This window comes from Dromiciops gliroides, chromosome 2, assembly GCF_019393635.1.
Source record: "Dromiciops gliroides isolate mDroGli1 chromosome 2, mDroGli1.pri, whole genome shotgun sequence".
Taxonomy (NCBI): domain Eukaryota; kingdom Metazoa; phylum Chordata; class Mammalia; order Microbiotheria; family Microbiotheriidae; genus Dromiciops; species Dromiciops gliroides.
Window position 1 is genome coordinate 236992112 of NC_057862.1, and position 27625 is coordinate 237019736.

Sequence of the window (27625 nt, forward strand, 5' to 3'; positions counted from 1 at the left end):
GAAAATGATTGAATAACATAACTACTAATGGTTGGCTCCACCTCTCATGTATGGTATTAAAAAAGAATTTGGGGGGCAGCTAGGTGGCACAGTGGATAAAGCACTGACCCTGGATTCAGGAGTACCTGAGTTCAAATCCAGCCTCAGACAGACACTTGACACTTACTAGCTGTGTGACCTTGGGCAAGTCACTTAACCCCCATAGCCCCGCAAAAAAAAAAAAAAAAGAATTCAGTTATGTAGATACTAGAAGCTTGGCATGTATGTAGTGATGGCCATAGAATCAACTGGAAGGGAACTCAGAGGTCTTCTTCATTTTGCAGATAAGGAAACTAAGGCCTAGGTAGCATCAATGATTTGCTCAGGTAGTAGACTTCACTGGTGGTAAGTCCCAGAATCAGGAAGGGAATGAAAGTCTTCTGACTCCAAATCCACTTTAGTTTCTGCTATACCACTCCTCCAGCTTAGGAGAACCTGGCAGGTCTTGCCTCCCACTGCTATATAGCCTTTGGAAACCATCAGTTCCAAGATATATTATGAGATCCCTGGTCTAGACCGCTAAAACATAGCATTTATTACAAACTAGCTTTCTTGCTGCTCCTCACACTCTCTCCTTCTTACCTCTGTGCCTTTGTTCCCAGGCTTGGTATGAACTCCCTCTCTTGTCTGCCTCTTTGGATCCCTAGTTACCTTCAAAGCTCAGCTTAAGAGAGAACTTCAACATGTCCCCCTTTTTTTTTTTAAGGCAATCAGTTAAGTGACTTGCCTAGGGTCACACAGCTAGTAAGTGTTTGAGGCTGAATTATGAACTCAGGTCCCTCTGACTCCAGGGCCAGTGCTCTAATCCCCTGCCCCACCTAACTGCCCCTGCGTGATGCCTTTCCTGATCCCCCTAGCCATTGCCCTCTCCCTCAAAACTATGACCTAATTATATTGTATATAATAATGATCATTCACACAGCACGTTAAGGTTTGCAAATTTCTCTGCCTGTTATCTCATTTGATTCTTACAATAACCCTGTGAGGTAGGTGCTACTATCATCCCCATGTTATGCATAAAGAAACTTTTAAAAGACTTGCTCAGGTGTCTGAGGTAGGATTCAGACTCAGGTTTTGATTCCATGTCTATTTCACCACCTAACTGCCGTACATATTGTCTCCCCAAGTAGATGTAAAACAGAAGTTTCCTGAGGGCAGGAGTTATTTCATCTTTGTCCTTATAAACCCATCACCTAACATGGGGCCTAGGAGACAGTAGGTGCTTAATAAAGGCGTGTTGATTTATTATGGTTGGCAATGACAGTAGGGTTCACTTCTTATTCCCATCCAATTAACTGATGTTTTGTTATCCGCTTACTGCTCATCTCTAATAACTTTAGGGAGCTTTCTTGGCCAGATTTGAACTTCTTCAAACTGTGGGCACATAAGCCTTATGAGCCTGGGTCAAACCCATGGTCTGTCTTAGTATGCATGCATAGCTTAGTATTTTATCTCTGATGGGAGCATCAAAGGGGAGGCTAGAAGTGAAAATGGCCATTCTGGCTAATGCAAAACCTCAAGACATATATCCTAAATTGTTATCAAAATTCAAGAGGGATGTTTGGCCCCAATAAACTTCTTGGGGTGTGTTCTGTGCATTCACAGCCCTTTACTCCCATCCTCCTGCCCCCTCTATGTCTTCTGAGTCCACTGAACCCAATTCTGTTTGTTCTTGCTGACCTCCCAACAGGTGACACACCTTGTAATTTATTTGTTTTGTTTTGTGGGGTAATTGGGGTTAAGTGACTTGCCCATGGTCACACAGCTAGTAAGTGCCAAGTGTCTGAGGCCGGATTTGAACTCAGGTCCTCCTGAATCCAGGACCGGTGCTTTATCCACTGCGTCACCTAGCGGGCCCCTCACCCTTTAATTTATTAATTAGAAGGGGAAAGTAATCTACAGATGGGGCAGCTGAGTGGTGCAGTACGTAGATCACCAGGCCTGGAGTCAGGAAGACCTGAATTCAAATCTGACCTCAGACCCTATTTGCCTCAGTTTCTTCATCTGTAAAATGAACTGGAGAAGGAAATGGCAAACTACTCCAGTATCTCTGCCAAGAAAAGCCCTAATGGGGTCATGAAGAGTTGGACATGACTGAAAGGACTGAACAACAGCAACGATCTACAGATGGATATGCCATTTCTGCCCTCCAGCTCCTCCCCTCTTCCCCCCTCTACCCAATTCCTAGAAACTCTGGAAGGGTCCCGGGGCCTTTTTCCAAGTAGAGGAGGCCAGGACTCGGGAATAGGTGTGACTGACCAATCACCCTACTTAGTTTTCCTGGAATAGGCCTTGGTGATGAAAGCAGAGTGCTAGAGGGCATAGGAGGCTTCTGAGAGAGGCTGGTCCTAGAGATGCCTGATCCAGGAAGCTTGAGCCATGGGCCAGAGGGGTGACTTGGCTGTAGGGGACATTCCTGGAGCTCCCTGGGTGGCAGCTCCCCTTAATGTTGGTTCAGAAGGCCAGGAATGGGCCTCAGTTTTTTCTTTTTTAAGCCAAAGGAATTTATTTTGAATTCTTTGTGAGGTTCCAAAAACCACACGGGCATTGGGGTCCGCTCAAATGTCAAACAAACTCCTAAGTGGGACCAGATGCTTCCCCCATGCTGTCCACAGAGGTTTAAAATGGCCGCCAGACTCAGCTCTCTCCTTCTGGGCACTCCTCATCTCTAGTTCTAGTCCATCTACTGCTAAGCTCTTAGCTTCCCCTTCTGTAGTATGGGCCTCCTCATTTCTAGTTCTGGTTTGTCTCAAGTTCCCATTTGCCTGCCTCTGATAATTCTAGCCCCATTCTCACTTTGAATCCCTTCATCTTTTCTGCTCTCTTGTACCATGAACAGGTTGGAGGATAGAAGGGACCTCAGTATTTTTCTTAACCTTCATCATCACATAGTCCAGAGAAAGATTCTATCCTTTCCCTCCATAACGTGGACATACAGACCGTTCTATGAGTCTACCACTCTTCCCTTGCTCATCATCTTACTCTTCATTCCATCCCTTCACTCGATTTTTTCTTCACCTCTGATATCAGCACTTCTCCAACCCTAGCTTCTCCATTGCTTTCTTCTATCTCTTGTGTCCTTGATCATCTGAGATAATTCTTCCATCCATTTCAGGTTTTCAGAAGCAGGGTCCTTTATATGAAATGTCTAATAATGTTTTGTTTTGTATTTTTTTTGATGAGGCAATTGGGGGTTAAGTGACTTGCCCAGGGTCACACAGCTAGTAATTGTTAAGTGTCTGAGGCTGGATTTGAACTCAGGTCCTCCGGAATCCAGGGCCAGTGCTCTATCCACTGCGCCACCTAGCTGCCCCTTAATAATGTCTTTATAGGAAGTTTGCTTCAAATCTAGGAGGCATGTTCATAGTGTACTCTGCTGTCAGTTATGGATTGCAAAGCATCAATCCATAAACACTTTATAAGTGCATGCTATGTGCCAAGTATAAGATAATTGGGTAGAGAGGACACTAGCAGATGGGAAAATCAGGAAAAGCTTCATCATTATGACATTTGTTTATCTGGTCACCTAAACACTCTACCTTTTCTAAGTCTGGACAGCACCTATATTCTGCAGCTGTGAAGGAACCCTTTGTCAAGTTGACTACCTGAGGTTGAATGTCCTAATGACTCTCCCCTGGGCCCCTAAGCCATACTTATATATAGTTATATATGACTATTGAGGGGCAGCTAGATGGCACAGTGGATAGAGCACCGGCCCTGGAGTCAGGAGTACCTGAGTTCAAATCCGGCCTCAGACACTTAACACGTACTAGCTGTGTGACCCTGGGCAAGTCACTTAACCCCAATTGCCTCACTAAAAAAAAAAAAAAGACTGTTGATCATGAGCATTTGTGATAATGAAGACCAGTTTGATCCTGCACAAATCAAGACCAGAGACCTTAGGGTAGGGGTTCTTTCTGTGAGCCTATATCTAGTACTTTGCTTCCTTTGCTTCCTTTGTTTTGTTTGTTTTTGGTGAGGGTTAAGTGACTTGCCCAGGTTCACACAGCTAGTAAGTGTCAAGTGTTTGAAGCTGCATTTAAACTCAGGTCCTCCTGAATCCAGGGTCGGTGCTGTATCCACTGCACCACCTAGCTGTCCCCTTTGCTTCCTTTGTAATCTTACATATTTTATTTTACACATTTAAAAACCATTATTCTGAGAAAGGGTCACCAGTCTTCCAAAGGAATATATAGGTTTATTTCACTAACCTACCAAATGGGTCTATGATATAAAAAAAGTTAAAAAGTCCTTGCCCTGGGGGAACTTCTCTTGGCTGAAGCAACTCTAGGACCTCTGACCCAGTCCTGGGTTTTAGGGATTTAGGTCTGTTTTAGGATAATCCCTTCCCCCATATAACTAGGCCAAAGTCAAGGAACCATTTGCCTGTGGTGGCATTTTCTCCCTGGTACAGAGTGATTTATCAGAGAGATTTTATCAACTTAGAGATTCCTTCTAACAATGCAGGTCATAACCCATCCTTATCTGCCCATCCTGTGTAATTCATGTGATATACTTAACCATAGGGTCTAGCCAACATACTGGGACTTCACTCAACTTTCTTAACATTGTGTGGTTAGCAATGGATCACATGGGCTTGCTCTTACCATTTGACAAAGCAGCCTTCTTTTGCCCTCAAACATTTGTTTTTTGAGCCAATGAGGGTTAAGTAACTTGCCCAGGGTCACACAGCTAGTAAATGTCAAGTGTCTGAGGACAGATTTGAACTCAAGTCCTCCTGAATTCAAGGCCATTGCTGTATCCACTGTGCCACCTAGCTACCCCTTTGCCCTCACACATTTCTTGGATTTATACTTTTACTGTACCTTTCCTTCAGAATTCCCTGTTTGTAACATGTTGTAGTCAACTCATAGCCACCATGTGCTTTTTTGTTGCCATCTGGATGATTTTCAATCTTCAAAACTGCCATACTCCATGTCTCATGACCATACAACAACACTGGGAGAATATTGACATTAAAATGGTGGACTTTTGTTTTAGGAAAAGTTTGTGTTAAAAGAACTCTGTTATTTCCCAGAGTCAATCTAGATAGCTCTCTTTCTCCTGAAGGAGCAGAGAGGTGGTACAGTGGATAGAGCATGGGGCCTGGAGTTGGCAAGATTTAAATCTGATTTCATGTGTTTACTTTACAAACTACATAATCCCGGGCAAGTCACTTACTTCTGTTGGCCTCAGTTTTCTCATCTATAAAATGGGTATAATAACATTTACTCCCCAATTATTGTTGTGAGGATCAAATGAGATATTTGTAAAGGACTTAACATAGTGCCTGGCACACAGTAGGTACTTCATAAATGTTTGTTTCCTTCCTCCCTCCCTCCCTCTTTCTTCCCCCCTTTTCCTTCCTTCTTTCCCTCCCTTTCTCTTCCCCTTCCTCCTCTCCTCTCCCTTCCCCTCTCTCCTCTCCTCTCCTCTCCCCTCTCCTCCCCTCCTATCCTCTTTTCTTCCCTTTCCTTCCCTCCCTCCTTTCCTTCCTTCCTTTCTTTCTTCTTTTCTTTTCTTTCTTTCTTTCTTTCCTTCCTTCCTTCCTTCCTTCTTTCCTTCCTTCTTTCTTTCTTTCTCTTTCCTTCCTTCCTTCCTTCCTCTTATTTGAATGTGGGCCCAACTCTTTGTTCATCTCTCCTCTATGCCCTCTTTTCTCAACTCACAGAAGTACAACCCTAGTTCAGGTTCTCTTTCCCTCTTCCCTGGGTTATTGTAATAGCCTCCCAACAGATCTCAGTCTCAGCTCTCTCTTACTACTTCTTCCACTTGGCTGCCAAAGTGATTTTTCCTCAAGCAGAGACATAGCTGTGCCACTACCCTGCTCAGTGAGTACCATTGGTTCCCAATAAAAGTCTAGGCAGAGAGCACAGGGAGAGCCCCTTGGTCTCTGATACCCAACAGAAGCACTGAATTAAAATATATATATAAATTTTTTGCGGGGCAATGAAGGTTAAGTAACTTGCCCAGGGTCACACAGCTAGAAAGTGTCAAGTGTCTGGGGTCAGATTTGAACTCAGGTCCTCCTAAATCCAGGGCTGGTGCTCTATCCACTGCACCCCCTAGCTGCCCCCTATTCTTATATATTTTTTTTACAGAGGTCTTTATCCTATTGCCTCCATTAAATTATAAGCATCTTTAAGATCCAAATCATGGTTTCTACTGCTTTCTCACAAACCATGACCCAGCTCCCACCACATGATGCCCCCATACAGTGTATAGCAGGTAAAACTTGACTGACAAGCCCCAGACAGGTCAAAGGAATGATGCTTCAGAAGGGAACAGCAATGGGAAAGGGATGTGGGTTATCTGAAGCTGGCTACTGACCTCAGGAAGATATTCCCAGAGTGCCTTTCTCCTAACACTATTGTGATCATGCAGGAGGAACGTCTGCGGGGGACGGTGCTGCCCAGGATGGACGACTGCCAACAGCACCAACCAGTGCATCAAACGTGAGTTGACCCCAAGTCTTCCAAGCTGGGCATTCCTGAGCCTGTGGAAAAATTGTGTTACTTAACCTTCATCTTGTAATTTATAACCCACCCCCTTCCAAAGGAATTCATGCGGGTGGGGTAGGAAGGGTACATTTTAAAAGGTTTTCAATTGAAAATGAATGTGTGTATTATGTTCTTACTTGTGTTTTAAAAGCCCCCCAGTCCTAAGGTTATAGATCCACTTTCAGCACTGAACACACTTCTGTGGTGCCTCTGGTTAGGTCCTTTTCAAGTTCTTGTTTCTGGGCTCCCAGAACTTCCTTACATGCAGATTTTCAGAGCAATCCTTCCTCAGATGTCCATCATTCCCTTGTAACCTATTAAAGATGGTCATTGTTTTAACCCACTCTACAGGGAGGCAGAAGGAAGCATCCTTGTAGCTGAAAGTGTCATGATCTTGGGCACTGACCAGAATTAAAATCCTGGTTCTGACTCTAATTGGCTATGTGACACTAAATGAATTCCTGTGCTTCAGTTTCCTCATCTTTAGAGGACAGATAATACTCCTAAAAACAACAACCCGTGTCCTCGTGTTATTGTGAAGAGGAAAACTTGAAAGCTTTGTAAACTTGAAAACAAGTGAGCTGCTATTATTATGAGATTCTTTTTTTTTCCAGGGCAATGAGGGTTAAGTGACTTGCCCAGGGTCACACAGCTACTGTCAAGTGTCTGAGGCCAGATTTGAACTCAGGTCCTCCTGAATCCAGGGCTGGCGCTCTATCCACTGTGTTACCTAGCTGTCCCAGAGCTGCTATTATTATGGATTTCTCCACCATTCTTCATTTGGAACTGCTGCTAAAGGAGGGCACAAAACATTTAGAAATGCCCTGGAGATTGGTTGTTTGTGGTACAGTGGATGGGAGGTGAAGAATGAATGGGGTGAAGTCTTAAAAAAGAAAGATCATAGAATCATAGATTTAGAGATTAAGAAACAGGCTCAAGAAGAGTGACATACAGGCAGTAGCTAGGATTTGAACTGAGATCCTCTCACTCCAAATCTACTGTACTTTCTAAGATATATAACCACAACTGGGCCCTTAGCAAGGCAATCCTTCTGCTCTATCTTAATTGATTCCTATCCTACTGCCCATCAGAGTCTCTTCTAAACCTTTCTTATCTCCTCCAAGCCCCTCCCCCCATACCTCCCCTTCTTTCCATTCTTTCAGTTGAGAAACTTGCTTCAAACTTTACTGAGAAAATATTAACCCTAGGGGATTAGGGGTTCTCACCCCCCCCACACACACACCATGATGTATCTCTTAGGATTAAATTAATCTAAAAATTCCTGGTTATACAACTTACTAACAATATAATCAATACCACAAAGATGCAAATAATTATTTATGTTTTAGCTGTGTGAATACCAGAGTGATCTCTAACCATCACTGTAATTGCTGATGCCTTCTACTTGCTTCTGGAAACACAATTCTGCCATTCAGTTTATTTAAGTTAACAAGCAAAATCTCGCCTCAATAATCCTCTTCATCTTCTTTATAAAAAAAAAATGTTAAAGTAGCTTTATCAGGAAAGAAGCTCCCTCCTTATTCTTTCTCTCTGTCTTCTCCAGCTTCTCTCCAGTCATAACAAGAATAGTCTCAGGGGCAGCTAGGTGGTACAGTAGATAAAGAACTGACCCTGGATTCAGGAGGACCTGAGTTCAAATCCGGCCTCAGAAACTTGACACTTACTAGCTGTGTGACCCCAGGCAAGTTACTTAACCCCAATAGCTTCACACACACACACACAAAGAATAGTCTCTTCATCTTTTCTCAAGCCATTACTCTTAACTGTTTCCCTCCAGATCCACTTCTCATAAATTCTCTTTATAATGTTTCTTCAAAAAATACAGTTGACAGTTCTCCTAAGAAAGATGTTTTTCCTTATTCTCTTTTTGAATTCTCCATAGTTTCTCTCAAACTATCTCCATTAACCCTCTTCTCAGTTTTTCAATAAATGTCCAGCCTCGACTGCCAAATATTAAACATTCCATTTGGCTCTTATAGTATAGTACCAGTAACTAACTATAGCATCTGTAGGAGAGGCCTTTGAAATGGGTGTTACATTCCTCCTTGCAGCCAAAAGTTTTCAGTCCCCTGAAAATAATTTGGAAGTATACCAAATCTATATTTATATTATATTGATATTAAAATATATAATGCATATATCATAATGCAAAATCCCATTTTACTGGTTTTTAAATAAGAAAAAATACAACACTAGCAAGAGTAATAATTTGTTATTGTTCAGTCATGTCCAGTTCTTCATGATCCCATGGACAAGAGCAGGCCAATGCTGTCCATGGGGTTTTCTTGGCAAATATAATGGAGTGGTTTGCCATTTCCTTTTCCAGTGGATTAAGGCAAATAGAAGTTAAGTGACTAGTCCAGGGTCACACAGCTAGTAAGTGTCTAAGGCTGAATTTGAATTTAGATCTTCCTGATTCCAGGCCCAGTGCTCTATCCACAGAGCCATCTAGCTGCCTCTAATAGTGATAATAGAATAATGCATTTAATAACATTGAAAAGTACATCATATATAATTCAATGATGTAACTGAAGGAGTACTTCTCCAGCAACTTTATGATTTAATCTATTTCACATGAATTGTTGAATTGTTCTAATTCTATTTTTACTTATTGATCTTGCTACATCTATATCTAAATTGATTGGCTCTTTAAACTAACTAACAGCTTTTCTAACTTCTATGACTTGTTTCATTACTCTAGGGGATTCAGTGGCTGAGATTCTAGGCAATAGAGGTAATGCCTCTTAAGTTAGCTCTTCCTCCTTTGCTTGATTTGACAACTTCTTCAGTCCTACCCAAATTGTTGGGCTTCTAGATGCAGTGTCTGATTCACTTGGAACAGCGCCTCAGAGAGGATCTTTCTGGGTTGAATGGGAAGCAAACTGGGCTTCCACATTCTGAAAATGCCGTTCAATGTAACTGTTTTCTTTATAGTATCATTTAATAGTTCTTTTGTAACAAGCCTACAACTTGTTTCATTTCTTGTCAACGTAGGCCTTCACTCTATTTCACATTCTAATTCCTTCTTCAGTGCTATCTTATCTCCTGTTAAAGGTTTTTATATCTGGTTATCAGACCTCTGTTTCAAATTTCTCCAATGTTCTCTGAAGTCTTTCAGTAAAATCTTTTCATTTTGCTTCAATTCTTGATGACAAACACAGACTTCATACTGCTGCTTGTTTCTCAATATTGGTTCGTTATGCATCTTTTTCAACTTAAAAATAACATTTTATTTTTTCCTCAATTACACATAAAACCAAGTTTAAACATTCATTAAAAAATTGTTTTGAGTTCCAAATTCTATCTCTTCCTCCCTTCACTGAGTTATACATACTTATTGCATCCCAATTGCTAAATCTGATGGTCTTGGTGTCTCACCAATATTTGATTCCACTGGCCATCCTTTTCACTGGATGCTCTCTTTTCTGTGGGTTTTTGTTGACACTACTCTCTCCTGGTACTTTTCCTACCCGGCTAGTTGATTGTCGCTCCTCTGTCTCTTCTGAGGGCTCTTCATCCATATCATATCCTCTAACTACAGGTGTACCCTAAAGCTCTGTAAAGGTCTCTCTCTTTCCACCTGCTCTCTTCGTGGCCTCATTTGTTCCCATAGATTTATCATTTCTACAAAGACTGCTACTAGGTCTATAATCTAGTCCTAGTCTCCAGCGATGATGATGATGTCCAACTGCCTGTTGGACATTTTGAACTGGATCTCTCATAGACATCTCAAACTCAACATGTCTAACATTATCTTTTCTCCAAAACACCCCTTTCCCTAAGTTTCCTATTTTTATCAAGGTCACTACCATCCTGGTCTTTCAGATTTGCAGCTTTGATTTCAAACTGGACTCCTTACTCTATCCCACATTTCCAATCAATTGTCAAATCTTACTGACTCTACATCAGTGATCTCCGTCATATCCATCCCCCTTTCCCCACTCACATCACCACCATGCCAGTTTAGGCCCACATCATCTCTCATTTAGTGTGTGCTTCTCCCTCCTCCCGCCCTTTTCTGTGCTTTGGGTACATGGGAATTGATCTGCTTGTTGACTTGTCATCTGTAGTATCTGGTTCCTTTTTCTTCCTCTGCCCGTATCCAAATATAGGAAAAGGGGCAGGGGAAGATGCTTGGGACTAATCATAGGAAGACAAAAGTCTTAGTAGATTCAAGAGACCTGGGGAATGGAGAGATCAAAGAGGCATAGGAAAAACAAATGAGAGCTCCAGAGCTGGAGGGGACCTCAGAGACTAACTAGTCTAACCTCATTTTTAAAATGAAGGAGTTTTGGGTAGAGAGGCAAAGTGATTTGCCCAAGGCTACAAATGTGGCAAGTAACAAAGTCAGGGTTAAACCTATGGCCTCTGACACTGTATCTGGTGCTCTTTCTATCACAACATGATGTTAAGGCTAAAATTCTAGCTAGTTTGTCTAAAATATCTAATGAGTGGTCGCCAATAAATTATAAGCTTTAGCAAGAGTTAGACTTTTAAGCATTTATTAAGGAGAATAAGAATTTGGTAAAGAGAGAGAGAAAGGCCTATATTTATCTATCTATTAAAGGGAGAGTGCATTTCTAGCTCCCTTCTCCACCGGAGTCCTCAGGAAATAGAGAGAGTCAGAGCGCCAGGCTCCCCCTTCTTCCTCCTACAAGCAAATGTCACCTCCTGACGCCAAAGAAAAGACTCATGGTCTTGCCCTCAGATACCTTCATCTCATGGCGGAGCTTTTCTACAGTAAATCTCCAGCAGGTGGCATCATTCCAATCGTTACAACAATAAAGAGGGTTGAATTGGTAAATTCACTCTGGCCCTTACTGGAAAACAAGCCTATGGAAAGGACAGTTTGGTTGTGAATGGCACTCTTTAGGAGTTGAGATGAAGAAGTAATAGGGTGTCTTGGCTTTGATGGGAACAGGACTTCTTCCAACCTTCCTTGTCCATTAGATGGGTTCATCCACAGCTGGGCCTCCTGCTGGGCATTTGAATTCTAGAGAAATTCTCATTATCTAAACATGCTTGCAATTTTCTAGCCTTACCACCACTTGACTTAATGGAGTTTCAAGACTGGAAATATTGGTTTGGTGGCTCTGTAGAATGTTGGCAATAATGTGTGTACACATGTACGTGTATGTGTGTGTGTGTGTGTGTGTGTGTGTGTGTGTGTGTGTGTGTGTATGTACAACTGTTTGACCAAGCCCCTGTAGGGTGATACTCATCAATCATTGCCAATGGAGCTACTTCTCCTAATAACTCCCTTTTATGACCCATGTCTTCTCTTTCCATTCTTCTTACCTTCATGTCTCCTCTCCCCAATCCTGACCCCAGATTTGGAGCCTGGCAGCTGTTCTGGAGACAATTGCCTGTAGGCGTCATCTCCGTATATGGTTTCCCACTTGTAGTCCACTTGTACACTGGTGGAATATTTTCTAATTAGCTGATCCTGACGCTGTTTGCTTGTTGCTATTTTGCTGCTAATGAGCCTAATGGGAAACATGTGGGGGTTGGAGCATTTGCCCACGACTAACTTGCTATGTCCTGAGTGCCTTAAAATGTAGGGCTCTTGGATCCATGCCCGGTCAGCTGGCTCTCTATCGTCCTCAAGTCCCATTGCTGCTTCCTTCTCCCCACCCCAACTCCTCCTGACTGCCCTTTCGGGAAGGAGACTCCCATTGCCTGGGAATGTTAATGATTCCTTCATGCCAGTTTCACATATGTGGGGTGACTCCCAAGGGTGTGTGTGTCAGGAGCTGTGTATGAAGTTCCCCCTTATAAAATGGGGTCTGGCTCTGATCCTCCCCACTCCCCTCAAATTTGAAACACAATGGGACAGTGAGCTCTTAATCTGGCTCTTTCCAAGTACCTGACTAACAAGACCAACTGAACATTAGAGAAGATGGAGAAGATGCAGTCAGTGCTTACTTATGCTCTCCGCAGCCAAGTTGTCTCTCATGAAGAGTTCCTTTCTTAAAGACCAAAGCCGCTTTAACATATCAATCTGTCCTTCTCTCTTCCCATCTGTCTGTACCCATCTACCTTGGCCTCTCTCCCTATGGGCCTAACTTTCATTACTCCACTGCAGGTGTAGATGATGACAGTCCAGCCCTTTCCTTGACCCCTGTGGTGTCTCTCTGTCTGGGCCTCTGTCTCCTCCTCTGGGTCTCTGTATCTGTCTTTCTCTCTGTGACTTTGCCAGCTCTGGAGGGAGGTTTATGTGTTTGTGTGCCTATAGAGACAGCTGACTGTTGAGCCTGTTGGATGTGACTCCAAGGTGGGGAAAGGCTGAATGGGTTTTGAGTGGATTGGGATGGAAGTGGAAGAGGGGAGCAATGTACCGTTTATAGCTGTTGCTTTTGGAAGGACTTCCAGACTTCACTGGGGTCTTTTCCCTCTCCCCCTATACTGGGGTGTTCTTGTGCCCATTTGCAGAGGAAACATAGAGAATTTCCCTGGGAATCTTTTGGCTTTGGGAGCTGTACTGTTTCACTGGGAGAGTTTTGGGGAAAGCAACAGACAGACCCCGTGCAACTTGTTGGGAGGGATCTTGGTTTAATACTCTCTGAACTGATGCAGGATTCCCAAGAGGTGCCTGGGTTTTTGGCAACTGGAGGGCCCAGCTTAATGAGGTTCAGGCTATTCCAAGGGGGAAACCTCTGGCTTTCTCAAGTCCAGTCTGCCCTTCTGGGAACACCTATGTACTTGGCTAGATGAGAGTTAGCCTTGCACAATCTAACATAGTGAGCTGATCTCTCTAGACAAGATAATGAGGAATACCTGCTTCCAGGCCCTGGATGACCCTGGGCAAGTCATTTAAACCTCTCAGTGCTCCAGGCACCCAAGTCCAGCAGTTGCAGAAAAGGTGGCATCTTGTATTGGTTTAGAGCCCATACCAATAAAATCACAGGTCTAGCCCTTATTCTTATCTCATATCTATTTGGAATATTGTTCCATGGGAATAATTCTATGGGGAGGTACTGAAATGGGGGGGGGGATAATAGATTTAGAGTTGGAAGGGGCCTTATAAGTCATTAAGTCCAACCTTCCTCTTTTACTTTACAGATGAGGAAACTGAGGCCAGAGACATTAAGTGATTTTGCCAAAGGTTAAGCATCTGAGGCACTATTTGGACCCAGGTCCTCTGGTGCCAGGGCCAATGGTCTTTCCACTGTGTTGCCTGAAGTTTGCATAGGAATAGCTTTGGAGTCTATAAGACTAAAGACAAACAGCTGTTTCTTTCTGTTTCTGTCTCTGCCCGTTGGTCTGTCTGAACAATATACACATACACACATATACATATAACACACACATATACATGTACATGTACACACAACACCCATAATATACATATATACACATATACATATAATATACATGTAAATACACATACATACACATAAACATTTACATATACATTTTATGAGGTTAGAACAGAGGGATGGTAGGGAGATGGCTAGAAGGGGTGAGTGTTTCCTCCAGTAGGCAGCTAGGTGGCGCAATGTATAAAGCACTGGGCTTGGAGTCAGGGAGACTTGAGTTCAAATTTGACCTTAGACATTTACTAACTGTATAATCCTGGGCAAGTCACTTAACCCTGTTTGCCTCAGTTTCCTCATCTGTAAAATGAGCTGGAGAAGGAAACAGCAAACCATTCTAGTATCTTTGCCAAGAAAACCCCAAATGGGGTCCTGAAGAACTGGACATGACTGAAAAAATTGAACAACAAATTTCCTGCAGCAGGGACCAGGCCAGGAAAGAAGTGTGGCCCTGGACTTTGGATCCACAAGGAGTAGGAGATGTGGGCATGTTGACCATTCCTGGGTGTCTGAGCTCTGTGGGATTTAGGAATCTGTGGATTAGTTCATAGGATTATAGATTTAGAGATTAAAGAGATCTTTAGGGACCATTTTAGCCAATCCTCTCATTTTACAGATAAGGAAACTGAGGCCCAGAGTTGAAAAGCAACTTGCCAAAAGGTCACATAGATAGTAGGTGGCAGAACCAGAATTCTAAGCCAGATCCTCTGACTCCAAATGCAGTGTTCTTTCCACTGTTCCAGGCAGCCTTCAGGTTGAATGTGTGACTTCATCTGTCTTCCTTCCCCATAACCCTTCTGTCTGGGCAACAGATTCTGTGGCACTAAAGTGTGGCAGCCCTCAGCCAGTCAAGGAGTTCTGTCCTCTCTGTCCACAACAGTCTCTGTCTAGGGATAAATAATAGAATCTAAGATGAAGACCCTAAGTCCCAATGATTTCCTACATTCCTGAGGTAACTTATGACACAAGGGCTCTATGGAGCTCAGGGGAAATAAGAGTATAGGGGTTCGGGGCAGCTAGATGGCGCAGTGGATAGAGCACTGGCCCTGGATTCAGGAGGACCTGAGTTCAAATCCAGACTCAGACACTTGACATGTACTAGCTGTGTGACCCTGGGCAAGTCACTTAACCCCAATTGCCTCACCCAAAAAAACAAATTGATGTAAAAAAAAAAGAGTATAGGGGTTCAAATCCTATCTCTCATTCTTACTTTTTGTGTGATTTTGGGCAGATCACTTAGACACCTTGGGCCTAAGTTTCCTCACTTATAAAATGATTGGGTAGGACTAGATAGCCTCCAAGGTCTCTTCTAGTCAGTCCTAGATCTCTGATCTTATGATTGAAGATGAGGATGATGGGTAAGTTCTGCTACTCTAAGTCTCTCTACATAAGAGATAGAATCTGGGTCCCTGATACTTCCTAGCTGTGTGACTCTGGGCAAATTACTTAACCCTGTTTGCCTCAGTTTCCTCATCTGTAAAATGATCTAGAGAAGAAAGTAGCAAACCATTCCAGGATCTCTGCCAAAAAAACCTAAATGGGGTCATGAAGAGTCAGACATGACTGAAAACAACTGAACCACAAAATGGCGGGAGGAGAGCACCTAGGAGGGTGCCTCTGAGAACTGAGATTTGGATTAGGAACAGCCTCCAAAGTATTCCCATCAGTGGGAATGGGCTGCTCCCTGCCTGCCCCAAGGCCTCCCAGCCGGCTACAACATCTCAACATTTGTTAATGCAATTACTCTCCTGCAGTGGAGTCCATGTTCAGGAGCAGGGGGCCAAGGTCTGACTCACACCCTCCCCTTCCTTCCCTCCTCCAGCCGCCAAACGGTAGAGGCCGAGTTAGCCTGCCAGACCGAGTCTGCAAAGAGCTTGCAGGGCCAGAAACGGCATCTTTCTCTCATTAGAGGCTTTTATGTGAACACAACTGCTATTTTGGAGCCGGGCTCTTGGCTAGCCCTAAGCCCTGGAACACTGTTTCCAGTCCTTCCCAAGGTGCTGCCCTCTTTGTAGTTCTGGGAGTGGGGGGGGGGGAGTGGGGTGTCCCTGCAGCCAGCTAGTGATTCCTTCCCATAAACCTATGGCTGTGCCATATATTGGTTAGGTCCTTCAAGATGGAAGCCCAAGGAAGGATTTGGAGTGAGGAAGGGTTAATGGTAAACTCTGTGTGTGTGTGTGTGTGTGTGTGTGTGTGTGTGTGTGTGTGTGTGTGAAGAGGAGAATGAGATTAGGACCACCAAAAGTATACAACTGGATGGGAACTCGGAATCAATGTACTCCAACCCTCTTGTTTTCCATATGAAGAAACTGAGGCCTATGGAGGTTAAGTGACTTGTCTAAAGACTTCCTCCAGAAGGTCACAGATTTAGAGTTGGGAGGAATTTTGGAGATGTTAGTCAATCCCCCTCGTTTGTTTTTTTTTTCCTGTGAGGCAATTGGGGTTAAGTGACTTGCCCAGGGTCACACAGCTAGTAAGTGTCAAGTGTCTGAGGCCGGATTTGAACTCAGGTCCTCCTGACTTCAGAGTCAGTGCTCTATCCACTGTGCCACCTAGCTGCCCCAATCCCCCTCATTTTAAAGATTCAGAAATTGAGGCCCCCAAAAGATAGGTGACCTATTCAAGAACACACAAATGATTTAGCAGCAGAGTTGAGATTTGAACCCAGGCCCTCCAGCTATAAATTTAGCCCTCTTTCCACTGTGCCACAAAAGTCTTCCACTGGAAAACAAAGGATGACGTGGGTGAGGGTCCCCAGGAAACTTCTTGAAGATAAGTATGAGGCCAGTTTCATGTCACCAAACATTAAACAGCTGAAGTAAGATCCTCTAGATGTGACTGGAAAATATTGCCATCTGATCTGAAAGGGAACTGGGTGTGGGAGTAGGTGGAAGGCTCTGGCCAGAGGGTTGGGCCTTGGCATGAATGAGTGAATCCTTGGTGTCTTGCAAGGAGTTCAAGGCTTCAGCACCAACCTTCACAACACAATGGTATTTATATGGGAATATACTGACTTAGGGTGGGGAGCAACTGGAAGAGCATCAGGACCATGAGTTCTGGAGAAAGAGAACCTGTTAAAAATCATCTAAGCTTAGCTGTGTGACCCTGGGCAAGTCACTTAACCCTCATTGCCCCACACCAAAAGAAAAGGCGGGGGGAAATCATCTAAGCTTCATGTCTCAGTGTTGTTGGTATTGTTGTTTGTTCTTCATTCTCGAAGAGGACCAATGATGTCTTGACTTGTCTGTGAATTGGATAAAAGAGAGACAGGAACCCTAAGAAAGCCACCTTGACCTCAACACTATCCTGAGTTCATGCCACATCCTCCCCACCAGAAAAGTGGGTTCTTTCTCTGGAAGCACTTTAGGCTCTGATAGTTCAACTTTGGCCTTATTTTATGCCTCTCCTCCCCAGCACTTTCCAGACATCTTTGCACCCTCCTTTCCCCTTCCAGCTCCCTTTATGTGTTGTCTTCCTTAATAAGAATGTAAGCTCCTTGAGGGCAGCAACTACCTTGTTTGGCTGTATTTGTATACCAGAATTTAGTATAATGCCTGGAATGTAACAAACTTGATAAATTATCCATTCCCCCCTCCTCCCTCTTTCCCTCTCCCCCTCCCTCTCCCTCTCTGCCTCTTTCCCTCTCTCCCTTTCTCTCTCTCTCTCTCTCTCTCTCCTCTCTCTCCCCCCTCTACATCTCTCTATCATCTCTATCATTCTGTCATCTATAGTCTATCATCTATCATCATCTCTCTCATCTGTGTATCTTTCATCTATATCATCTATCATCTATCTATTATCGTCTCTCTTTTTTTCTCTCATCTATCTCTGTCTGTCTATATATCATCTAGCTAAAAGAAAGGGAAAATGGGAAGGATGATCAAGAGAGAATGGATGTCAACAAAAATAAGTTTGCAAAATTGTTTGCAAGCGTTCTTCTCCTGGAGCTAGGGAGCTATTATGTCTCAATGGCAACTCTCTTCCCCTAACCTTTAAAGTCCCTTCCAAGGTTCCAGTTCGAAATCTGTGATCCTATGAAACCTCTTCTGTCCTTCTCACTTCACAGACATCCTTCCAATCCCATCTGGTGCCCTATGTTATCCAGGTGAGGAGAGGAAAGCCTGAAAGCCGACTCCCCGTCTTGTTTGTTCCAGAGGCACTTGAGGGGATTATGGGAGAGGCTTTCCCCTAGTGAGAAGCTGCTTCCAAAATCTCTCTGGGCCAGTGGGTTCTGAGTTTGGGCCCATCCCAAAGGTAAAGGTTTTGTGTGGAAAGTTTGAGTAAAACCATATTCAGCTGCTTTAGAGTTATGCAAAGAAGAGGATGAGGAGGGGGAGGGAAAGGGGAAGAGGTTATTATATTCCGCTTTAAAAGCAATTTCAGGGGCTTTATTTTTTTCCCCTCTGGTTGTACAGTTGATTCCAAAGCACTGAACTTGCAAGGCGAAAACTTCCCTGCATCAAGGAAGAGTGCCCTGTGGAAGGGGTGGGTGCGGGGAGTGATGGAGAAAGAGAGTATTCAGAAATAACTCAAGTTATGAATGGTTGGGGACCAAGATTTGCACGTGGGCAGAAGGAGGTTATGCCAGGGCTCCACTTTTTGAATGCCTTGCAATTTCCCATGCTGATCTGGGGAGTCATGTTCCATGCCGTCTTTTGGCAGGGAAAACAGTGCATGTGAATTATACTTGGTGGAGACCAACCCTTCCTCCTCCCCAAAACCCCCTATACTCTTCTGGTGGCTAGATATGGGGGCTAAGGAAATTCTGATAAATATTTCTTATTATTGATGACCATGAATCACCCTAAGTGGTGGAGTGGATAGAACTCTATCAAGTCAGGAAGACCTGAGTTCAAATTCTCCCTCAGATACTTACTATCTGTGTGACCCTAGACAAGTCATTTAGCCATTGTCTGCCTCATTTTCCTCACCTGTAAAATGTGTTAATATTATTAGCACCAATCTCCCAGGGTTGTTGTTGAAGAGAAAATGAGATAACATTTGTAAAGTGCTTTGTAAACCTTAAATTGCTATATAAATGCTAGCTAGCTAGTAGTAGTAGTAGTAGTAGTAGCAGTAGTAGTAGTAGTAGTAGTAGGAGCAGCAGCAGTAGTAGTAGGACCAGCAGCAACAGCAGCAGTAGTAGTAGCAGTAGTAGTAGTAGCAGCAGCAGTAGTAGTAGTAGCAGTAATAGTAGTAGTAGTAGATAGCACTATGTGTCCCTACACTTTATTGAATCTGGGAATGTGAATTAAGTATGACATTGTCTTTGCCCTCAAGAAGGGTTATAATCTAGTTTCTAGAGACATGTATAACACACAAAATGGACAGAAAACAATATAAGCCAGTATAGAATCAGTATCTAGGTTGTATAATGCAGTCTATAGGGTAAGGTACTGGTGGAGGGAGGAGATTAGCTTGGCACTTGATTCTCTTGACAACTAATGGTCTCATTGTCAAAGGCAAGACCAGTTTATAGACTGGCCTCTTTGGAGAAAGATGAATGTTAGGAAGTATGATTGTGAAAACTGGCCACTTGATAATATAGCATTGAGGGAAAGAGAAGGTGGAAGAAGTAGAGGAGGAAGGGGAGGAGGAGAGGGAGAAGTACTGTAGTTTATCTCTGAGACTCATCTGCTACACTTGGCCGGATGATTATATTTTAGATTATCCATTTGGAGTCTCCAATAGATGGCTGTTTTTGCAGCATAGGACAGAAGCATAGTAAAGAGTCAATTGGTGTTGAGGGTGAACAGCAAAGAGGTTAATTTGATTTGGGAGATAGAATCCCTAGGAAAGAGAGCTGTCTTTTGTGCTGGGGGAAGTATTTTGGGTTATGAGTCTCTAAAATGGCTTGTTTATCTAGGCTCTCTGTAGAATGGAAGGCGGGGTTCTTGAGGGATGGGAATGGGAGTGGGGAAGGTCTCCGGGGTTTATAACCTAGAGATGAATTGCTCTTGAGGATCTTGTAGCAAGTACTGCTATTTTCTAGGTCTTCTAATTTGGCCATTTGGCTTCGTGTAGCTTCCTAACACCCATTTAGAACTGGAAGGAACCTTTGAGTCCATGTGGTCTAAGCTCTTAATTTTGCAGATGAAGAAACTGAGGCCCAGAAAGGGAAAGTGACTTGTCCTAGGTCACACATATCATCAGCAATAGCCATGTAGGGCACCATGCTGGGTGCTTGGGATATATGGAATCTCTGGACCTATGATCTAATTCAAGGTAGAGAATAAATTCATAAAGTGACAAATGACAAAATAAGACAGCATATACCAAGCGCTAAATGAATACCAGGGTGAGGCATTCAGAGGATAGGGATTTTATTGTTTAGAGTTGGGGTGGTCAAGGAAATTTTCGTGGCGGAAGTGAGAACTGAGTTGGATCTTGAAAGAAGATTTAGACAAATAATGAAGAGTGAGGATATTCTAGGCAGGGGAAGCAACATGAGCAAAGGCTAGAAAGTGAAAATCCACAGGATATAATTGGGAAACAATGAGTAAACTGGTTTGGCAGGATTGGAAGGCTTAGTGGAGTTCATTGGCTGGAAAGAAAAGTAGGAACTAGATTGCAGAGGGCCTCGAATGCTAAGCTAAGGATTTGGGCTTTATCCTGTAAGTAATGAGGAGTCTGACGGTTTTTGAGCATAAAATAGCATCTCAAGACAATTGAGCTCACATTCATACATAGGATGGATTGGATGGGAAAGGGAGACTAGAATGATGGTAAAGACTTGGTGGGAGAATTCCAGACCAAGATCTTAGAAGAAGAAGCTGGAGTTGCATGGTCCCAGAGGCCTTTCCTGTTTGAGGAGAATGGCTTGGAAAAGTCATGATTGTTAAGAGATGTCCCATTTTTAGTTCCCTGGGAATTTGGGCTGGTCTGGGGACATTAACTTTTCTCTAGGTGGTCTAGTTTAATATGCTCTTTGATTTCAATCTGAACTCTAACATTGATCTGGGTCAGAGGAGGCAGGGATAGGGGGTGGGTGTTTTTCACCCCTGCGTGCACTTTAGTATATTGGCTCATTACCAGTTGGCAGCACACTCGGGCTTGGCAAGGTAGTGAGGGGCAGTGCTCTCATGTGATTCTGATTGGTTGGTTTATAATTAGGAACATGCGGGAGAGAGGAATTTATGGGCTGAGAGGTCTGGTGGCCACTAGAGAAAGCTGAATGCAGTGAGGAGAAAGTTTGACTGATGATTGGAGATGGAGTCTTGGCCTAGGGACAGAAATGTAGAACCTTGGGCCTAGGATGCTGAGCCACAAGGTATCTTCCTCATTTGGTCTACTGTTTGCCCTGGGACAGAGGAAGTGAGTGCTAAAGGATGCTAGGGAACTGGATGCAGAGCTTTCCTTTCTTAGCTACTGGCTGTCTGCCCCACACTGTGGTAAGCAAGGACTTGAGACCCCTATTCTCTCTTTTTTTTTTCCAGGGCAATGAGGGTTAAGTGACTTGCCCAGGGTCACACAGCTAGTAAGTGTCAAGTGTCTGAGGCCAGATTTGAACTCAGGTCCTCCTGAATCAAAGGCCAGTGCTTTATCCACTGTGCCACCTCGCTGCCCCCGAGACCCCTATTCTCTTAAAGATTCCTTTTGGAAAAGTTAGGAAGTCTTCCAGTCAACCCTCTCTTTGCAAAATTGAGGCCCAGAAAGCTTTAGTGATTGATTCAGGGTCATATAGTTAATTGATTAGGGCTGAAATAAGACTAGAACTTAGGCCTCCTGATTACTAATCCAATGGTAGTCGTCATTATCCTTTATATAGTGATTTGGGCAGCTAGGTGATGCTGTGGATAGAACAGGGCTTAGAATCAGGAAAGCTCATCTTCATGCGTTCAAATCTCACTTCATACACTTAACTAGTTGTGTGACCCTAGGCAAGTCACTTCACCTTGTTTGCTTCAGTTTCTCACCTGTAAAATGATCTAGAGAAAGAAATGGCAAACTACTGCAGTATCTTTGTCAAGAAAACCCCAAATGGGGTTAGGAAGAGTTGGACACAAATGAAACAAATAAATAACAACAGAGATGTAATGGTTTAAATTTTGCAAAGTGCTTTAGATTATGCTATCTCATTTGATCTTCACAGCAACCCTGTGAGGTAGGACGTTATTATTATCCTTATTTTATTCATGAAGAAACAGGCTGAGAGATGTTAAGTGACCTGCCCAAAGTCACACACCAAATTCAAACTTAGGTCTTCCTGTTTTTAGGTCTAGCCCTCTATCCATATACCACACTGTCTCCTCTCCTGGGAACACTGAGAAATAGCAAGATCTCGTTGCCTCAAGCCTCTCCTTTGTCTAGTCCATCCCTCACACAGCTTCACCCATTGGATGGGGAGCTCCTTCAGAGCTAGGGACTGTCTTTTGGTACGTAGTAGGTGATTTATAATTGTTTATTGACTGACAACTCTCAAAGTGATATACTTACAGTATGGGTTTGACTGTCACAACTCCTATGGCTCCCTATTACCTCTAGGATCATATAAAGCCCTTTATAACTTGACTCATGGGCAGCTAGGTGGTGCAGCATGGTATAGCTTGCTTTGGAATCAGAAGGACCTGGGTTCAAATCCTACCTCAGACTCATAGTAGATGTGTGATATTGAATAAATATTGAACAAATAACCTTGGGGGCAGCTAGGTGGTGCAGTGGATAAAGCACCAGCCCTGGATTCAGGAGGACCTGAGTTCAAATCTGGACTCAGACACTTGACACTTCCTGGCTGTGTGACCCTGGGCAAGTCACTTAACCTTCATTGCCCCACAAAAAAACCCCCAAAACCAAAAACAAATAACCTCACATCTTTAAGGCTAAAAATTGATGAAAAAGTACCAACTTGCATGAATAGAGGGACCTTCTTCCTCTGGGAGTCCTCCATACCAATAAAATAAAAGGCCTGGTGATAAGCATTACATGTATGTCTTTATCCCAGAGATTAACATAATTGCTTTTTTTTTGAGGGGGGGGGGATGAGGATTAAGTGACTTGCCCAGGGTCACACAGCTAGTAAGTGTCACGTGTCTGAGACCGGATTTGAACTCAGGTCCCTCTGAATCCAGGGTTGGTGCTTTATCCACTGTACCACTTAGCTACCCCAATGTAAATGCTTAACAGAACTAAACTAAATACATTTCTCTGGGACTCTCTACTAGAAACCTATTTCTAAGCTGATATCAAACTATTATTAACTACTTTTAGGTCTAGAATTCAGGGTTGTTTTTTTGTTTTGTTTTGTTTTTAGTGAGGCAATTGGGGTTAAGTGACTTGCCCACGGTCACACAGCTAGTAAGTGTTAAGTGTCTGAGGTCGGATTTGAACTCCGGTTCTCCTGAATCCAGGGCCGGTGCTCTATCCACTGCACCACCTAGCTGCCCCTAGAATTCAGTTTTGAATACATTGAACTGTACTATTATTTAGCCCTCATCTCTCCTTGTATATAGAAACCTCATGAAAAACTTTGACTTACTTTGCTGAATCTTAGGTGATTCTTGTTTATAGCATTCCCTTGGTTTGTCAGTTACATTGTCACAAAAAATTAAATTAGGTTGGTCAGGCATGACCTACTCTTTTTAAAAAATTTGTTTGTTTTGGGGGTTTTTTTGTGGGGCAATGAGGGTTAAGTGACTTACCCAGGGTCACACAGCTAGTAAGTGTCAAGTGTCTGAGGCCAAATTTGAACTCAGGTCCTCCTGAATCCAGGTTCTGGTGCTTTATCCACTGCAGTGTCACCTAGCTGCCCCAAGCATGACCTACTCTTGATAAAGCCAAGCTGGCTTTTTTGTGATCACCATATCCTTTTCTAGATGTTCACTTGCTGTGCCTTTAATGATGCATTCTAGAATTTTACCAGGATTTGAAGTCAAGCTCAGTGACATATAGGTTTTAGAAATCATTCTCTTCTCCTTTTATAACATATTTTAATTGATATATTTTGTTTTTAAACATCTTTATCTCCCAATATGTTCTTTCTTGTCCCACATGGAGAGTCATCCTTTATAATAAAGAATGTAAAAGAAAGAAAAAAACATTTCAGCAAAACTAGTGGTAGCATGTACATTCTGGTCTCATTCTCTAAGTGGCAAGGCAGGCTACATTTTCCCCTTGGGGTTCTAGGGTGCACTGAGATATAAATGGATGTTTCTTTTTCTGCTATTGGCTAAGCTCCTACTCAAGATTCTTCCCATTTGTTAGGGAAGTTCTATTAGGCATTTTATTAGGTGGCTTTTACAAAGGGATTTACTTATCTCATAAATCTAGCAAGAACAAACATACAAACATGCCCCAATACCTTTGGGGGAGACATAATTCTCTTCATACCACCTTGGTCTCTGGGTGAGGAGGAAATTAGGTTCACAATTTAGCTCAGTTCTTTCAGCACATTTGCCCCATCAAGTTCACTTCTAAAGATGAAATCACTGCCATTTTATGTTAGACTGAGCCCATGAAGGTCATTCTAAATGATCATTCCAGATAATCTCCAGGCTGGGCAGACTGTATCATCTGGACTAGATTCCTGAATTTCTGTGGTTCTCACTGCCAGTCTCTGAAACTCCCAAGCTCAGAAACTCCACTCCTTTATAGTGGTAGCTGCTAAATTTTGTGTAATTCTGACTATGGCTCCATGGTATTTGAGTTATTTCTTTCTGACTGCTTACAATATTTTCTCCTTGATCTGGAAACTCCAGATTTTGGCTATAATATTCCTAGGAGTTTTCATTTGGGGATTTCTTTTAGGAGGCAACCAGCAGGTTTTTTAAAATTTCTACTTTGCCCTCTGGTTTTAAAACATGGAAAGTTTTTCTTTATAATTTCTTGAAATATGATGATTTTCTGATCATGGATTTCAGATAGTCTAGTAATTCTTCGATCATCTATCTTCAGTCTATTTTCCAGGTTAATAATTTTTTCCTATGAAATATTTCACATTTTTTCTATTTTTTTAGTCTTTTGATTTTTTCTTATGATTTCATAATGTCTCATGAAGTCATAAGCTTCCACTTGAACAATTCTAATTTTTTCCACTAAATAACCAATTTCATTTTAAATTGAATATCAGTCATTTAAACAGTTGTTTTCAACATTTGTTTTTATAACATTTTGATTTCCAAATTTTTCTCCTTCTCTCTCCTTCCTCCACCCTCCCCAAGACAGAAAGCAATCTGATATAGGTTATATATGTACAATCATATTAAACATATTTATGCATTAGTCATCATTTAAACAGTTGTAAATCTATAGGAACATAAAATTTCACAATGGGGATCAAGTAAACCAACCTCTCATTTTAAAAACGAGAAAATTAAGGGGAGTAGCTAGGTGGCACAGTGGATAAAGCACTGGCCTTGGATTCAGGAGGACCTGAGTTCAAATCTGGCCTCAGACACTTGACACTTACTAGCTGTGTGACCCTGGGCAAGTCACTTAACCCTTAATGCCCTGCAAAAAAAAATGAGAAAATTGAGTTCTAACAAGGTGCAGTAACGTACCCAAAGTCATGCTGGCTAAAATGGAACTAGAAGCCAGGAACACAATACCAGGGTGAGTGTTTAGTCCATTATTATGGTACATTGTACAGCTTCTTCCTTTTTATAGAATCAAAAATCCCTAAGTATGCATTTTAATTAGTTGGTTTTTTGTTTTGTTTTGTTTTGTTTTTTGCGGGGCAGTGAGGGTTGAGTGACTTGCCCAGGGTCACATAGCTAGTAAGTGTCAAGTGTCTGAGGCCGGATTTGAACTCAGGTCCTCCTGACTCCAGGGCCGGTGCTTTATCCACTGTGCCACCTAGCTGTCCTTAATTAGTCATTTATTAAACTTAGATATTTTCTTTTCATAAAAGTCAATCTTGGAAAGAAATGGCATTGGCAACATGGTATTGGCAATAGTCACAAATATTTGCATGTAATATTAGTTATTGACATGTGAAAAGAAAAAATCAAAGTAAACTTGAATTTATGACATAAAAGTTTTACATAACTATATCAGATTATAAACTAAAACTGTATCATTTTGTAATCTAGATAAGGAATAAACTAATTTTGAGTGATGGATTTATTTCCAATGAATTGGAAAGTCTGTCTGCAGTATACTACAGTGCTAAAGTTGGCACTTAATACGTCTCTTATGCAAAGACTGAAGAGCACTTTCTAAATAGTAATTCAATTTTGGTAAATTAAAGTCCTTATAAACAACCTTTACTACTTTATTGAGGTGACAACTTGCATTTCTAAGGAAGTGCCAGAAATCTCTCCAAGTTGGAATTAAATCACATATTCTCCATTTCATCATCTTGAAAGTCACTCATATGTTAAAATAAGTCTAACTTTTAAGGAGTTATTTTCTTTAGTGAGATTTTATTCCTCTTTTACTATTTGGCTAATTCTTATTTTTTGAGGAGTTTTGTTTTGTTTTGTTTTTTGAGCTAGACAATGAGGGTTAAGTGATTTGCCCAGGGTCACACAGCTAGTAAGTGTCAAATGTCTGAGGTCAAATTTGAATTCAGGTCCTCCTGAATCCAGGGCCTGATGCTTTATCCACTGTGCCACCTAGCTGCCCCCAGGAGTTATTTTCTTTAGTATTTTTTCTGCCTCTTTTACCAAGCTGTTAATTCTCCTTTCATAATTTTCTTGCATAGCTCTCCTTTCTTTTTCCAATTTCCCTCTACCCTCTTATTTGATTTTTAAAATATATTTTTGTCTCTTTTTAAAATCTCTTTCTTTAGCTCATCTAGAGATTTTTGTTTTTGTTTTTTGTTGTTGTTTTTGTGAGGCAATTGGGGAATTGCCCAGGGTTACAAAGCGAGTAAATGTCAAGTGTCTGAGGCCAGGTTTGAACTCAGGTCCTCGTGACTCCAGGGCCAGTGCTCTATCCACTGTGTCACCTAGCCGCCCTATCTGTATGAGATCTATAGTATTCTCTGTTGACAATATGGCTCTGTTTCCACCTCCTTTTAATGTTCTTGCCTAAATATTCTGTTATGCACTACCTCTTCCAACTTTGGTACCTGGATATCCTCATATGGGTATATTTTCTTAATATATAAATATTATGGGGACACCTAGGTGGCGCAGTGGATAGAGCACCGGCCCTGGAATCAGGAGTACCTGAGTTCAAATCCAGCCTCTGATGCTTGACACTTACTAGCTGTGTGACCCTGGGCAAGTCACTTAACCCCAATTGCCTCACCAAAAAAACCCAAAAAGCAAAACAAAACAAAACAAAAAAACAAAAAAATAAATATTACCATTCCCCTTTTACCTATCCTATTTCTTTTTCTTTCTTTTTTTTTTTTTTGGTGAGGCAATTGGGGTTAAGTGACTTGCCTAGGGTCACACAGCTAGTAAGTGTTAAGTGTCTGAGGCCAGATTTGAACTCAAGTGCTCCTGACTCCAGGGCCAGTGCTCTATTCACTGTGCCACCTAGCTGCCCCTATCCTATTTCTTTTTTTTTTCTTTCTTTTTTTTTTTTAGTGAGGCAATTGGGGTTAAGTGACTTGCCCAGGGTCACACAGCTACTGAGTGTTAAGTGTCTGAGGCCAGATTTGAACTCAAGTACTCCTGACTCCAGGGCCGGTGCTCTATCCACTGTGCCACCTAGCTGCCCCTATCCTATTTCTTTAAAAATTTTTTTTTTTATCCTATTTCTTTTGAATCAGGGATTCTCCTTCTGTACCATGTTCTAGTCTTAGATCATCCCACTAGGTCTCAGTAGTATTTACAAGGTCAAATTTACCTCTTTGCATGC

At 42.3% G+C, this 27625-nt stretch overlaps 1 protein-coding gene across 1 annotated transcript in view; it reads left to right on the plus strand.

The window, feature by feature from the left end:
* The window catches only part of LTBP2 (latent transforming growth factor beta binding protein 2), a 191923-nt gene that overhangs the window by 5898 nt on the left and 158400 nt on the right, over positions 1 to 27625 (plus strand). Inside the window, exon 2 of the mRNA XM_043989179.1 lies at positions 6424 to 6494. Coding sequence (XP_043845114.1) covers positions 6424 to 6494 — 71 coding nt within the window. The remainder of the gene's footprint in view (positions 1 to 6423; positions 6495 to 27625) is intronic.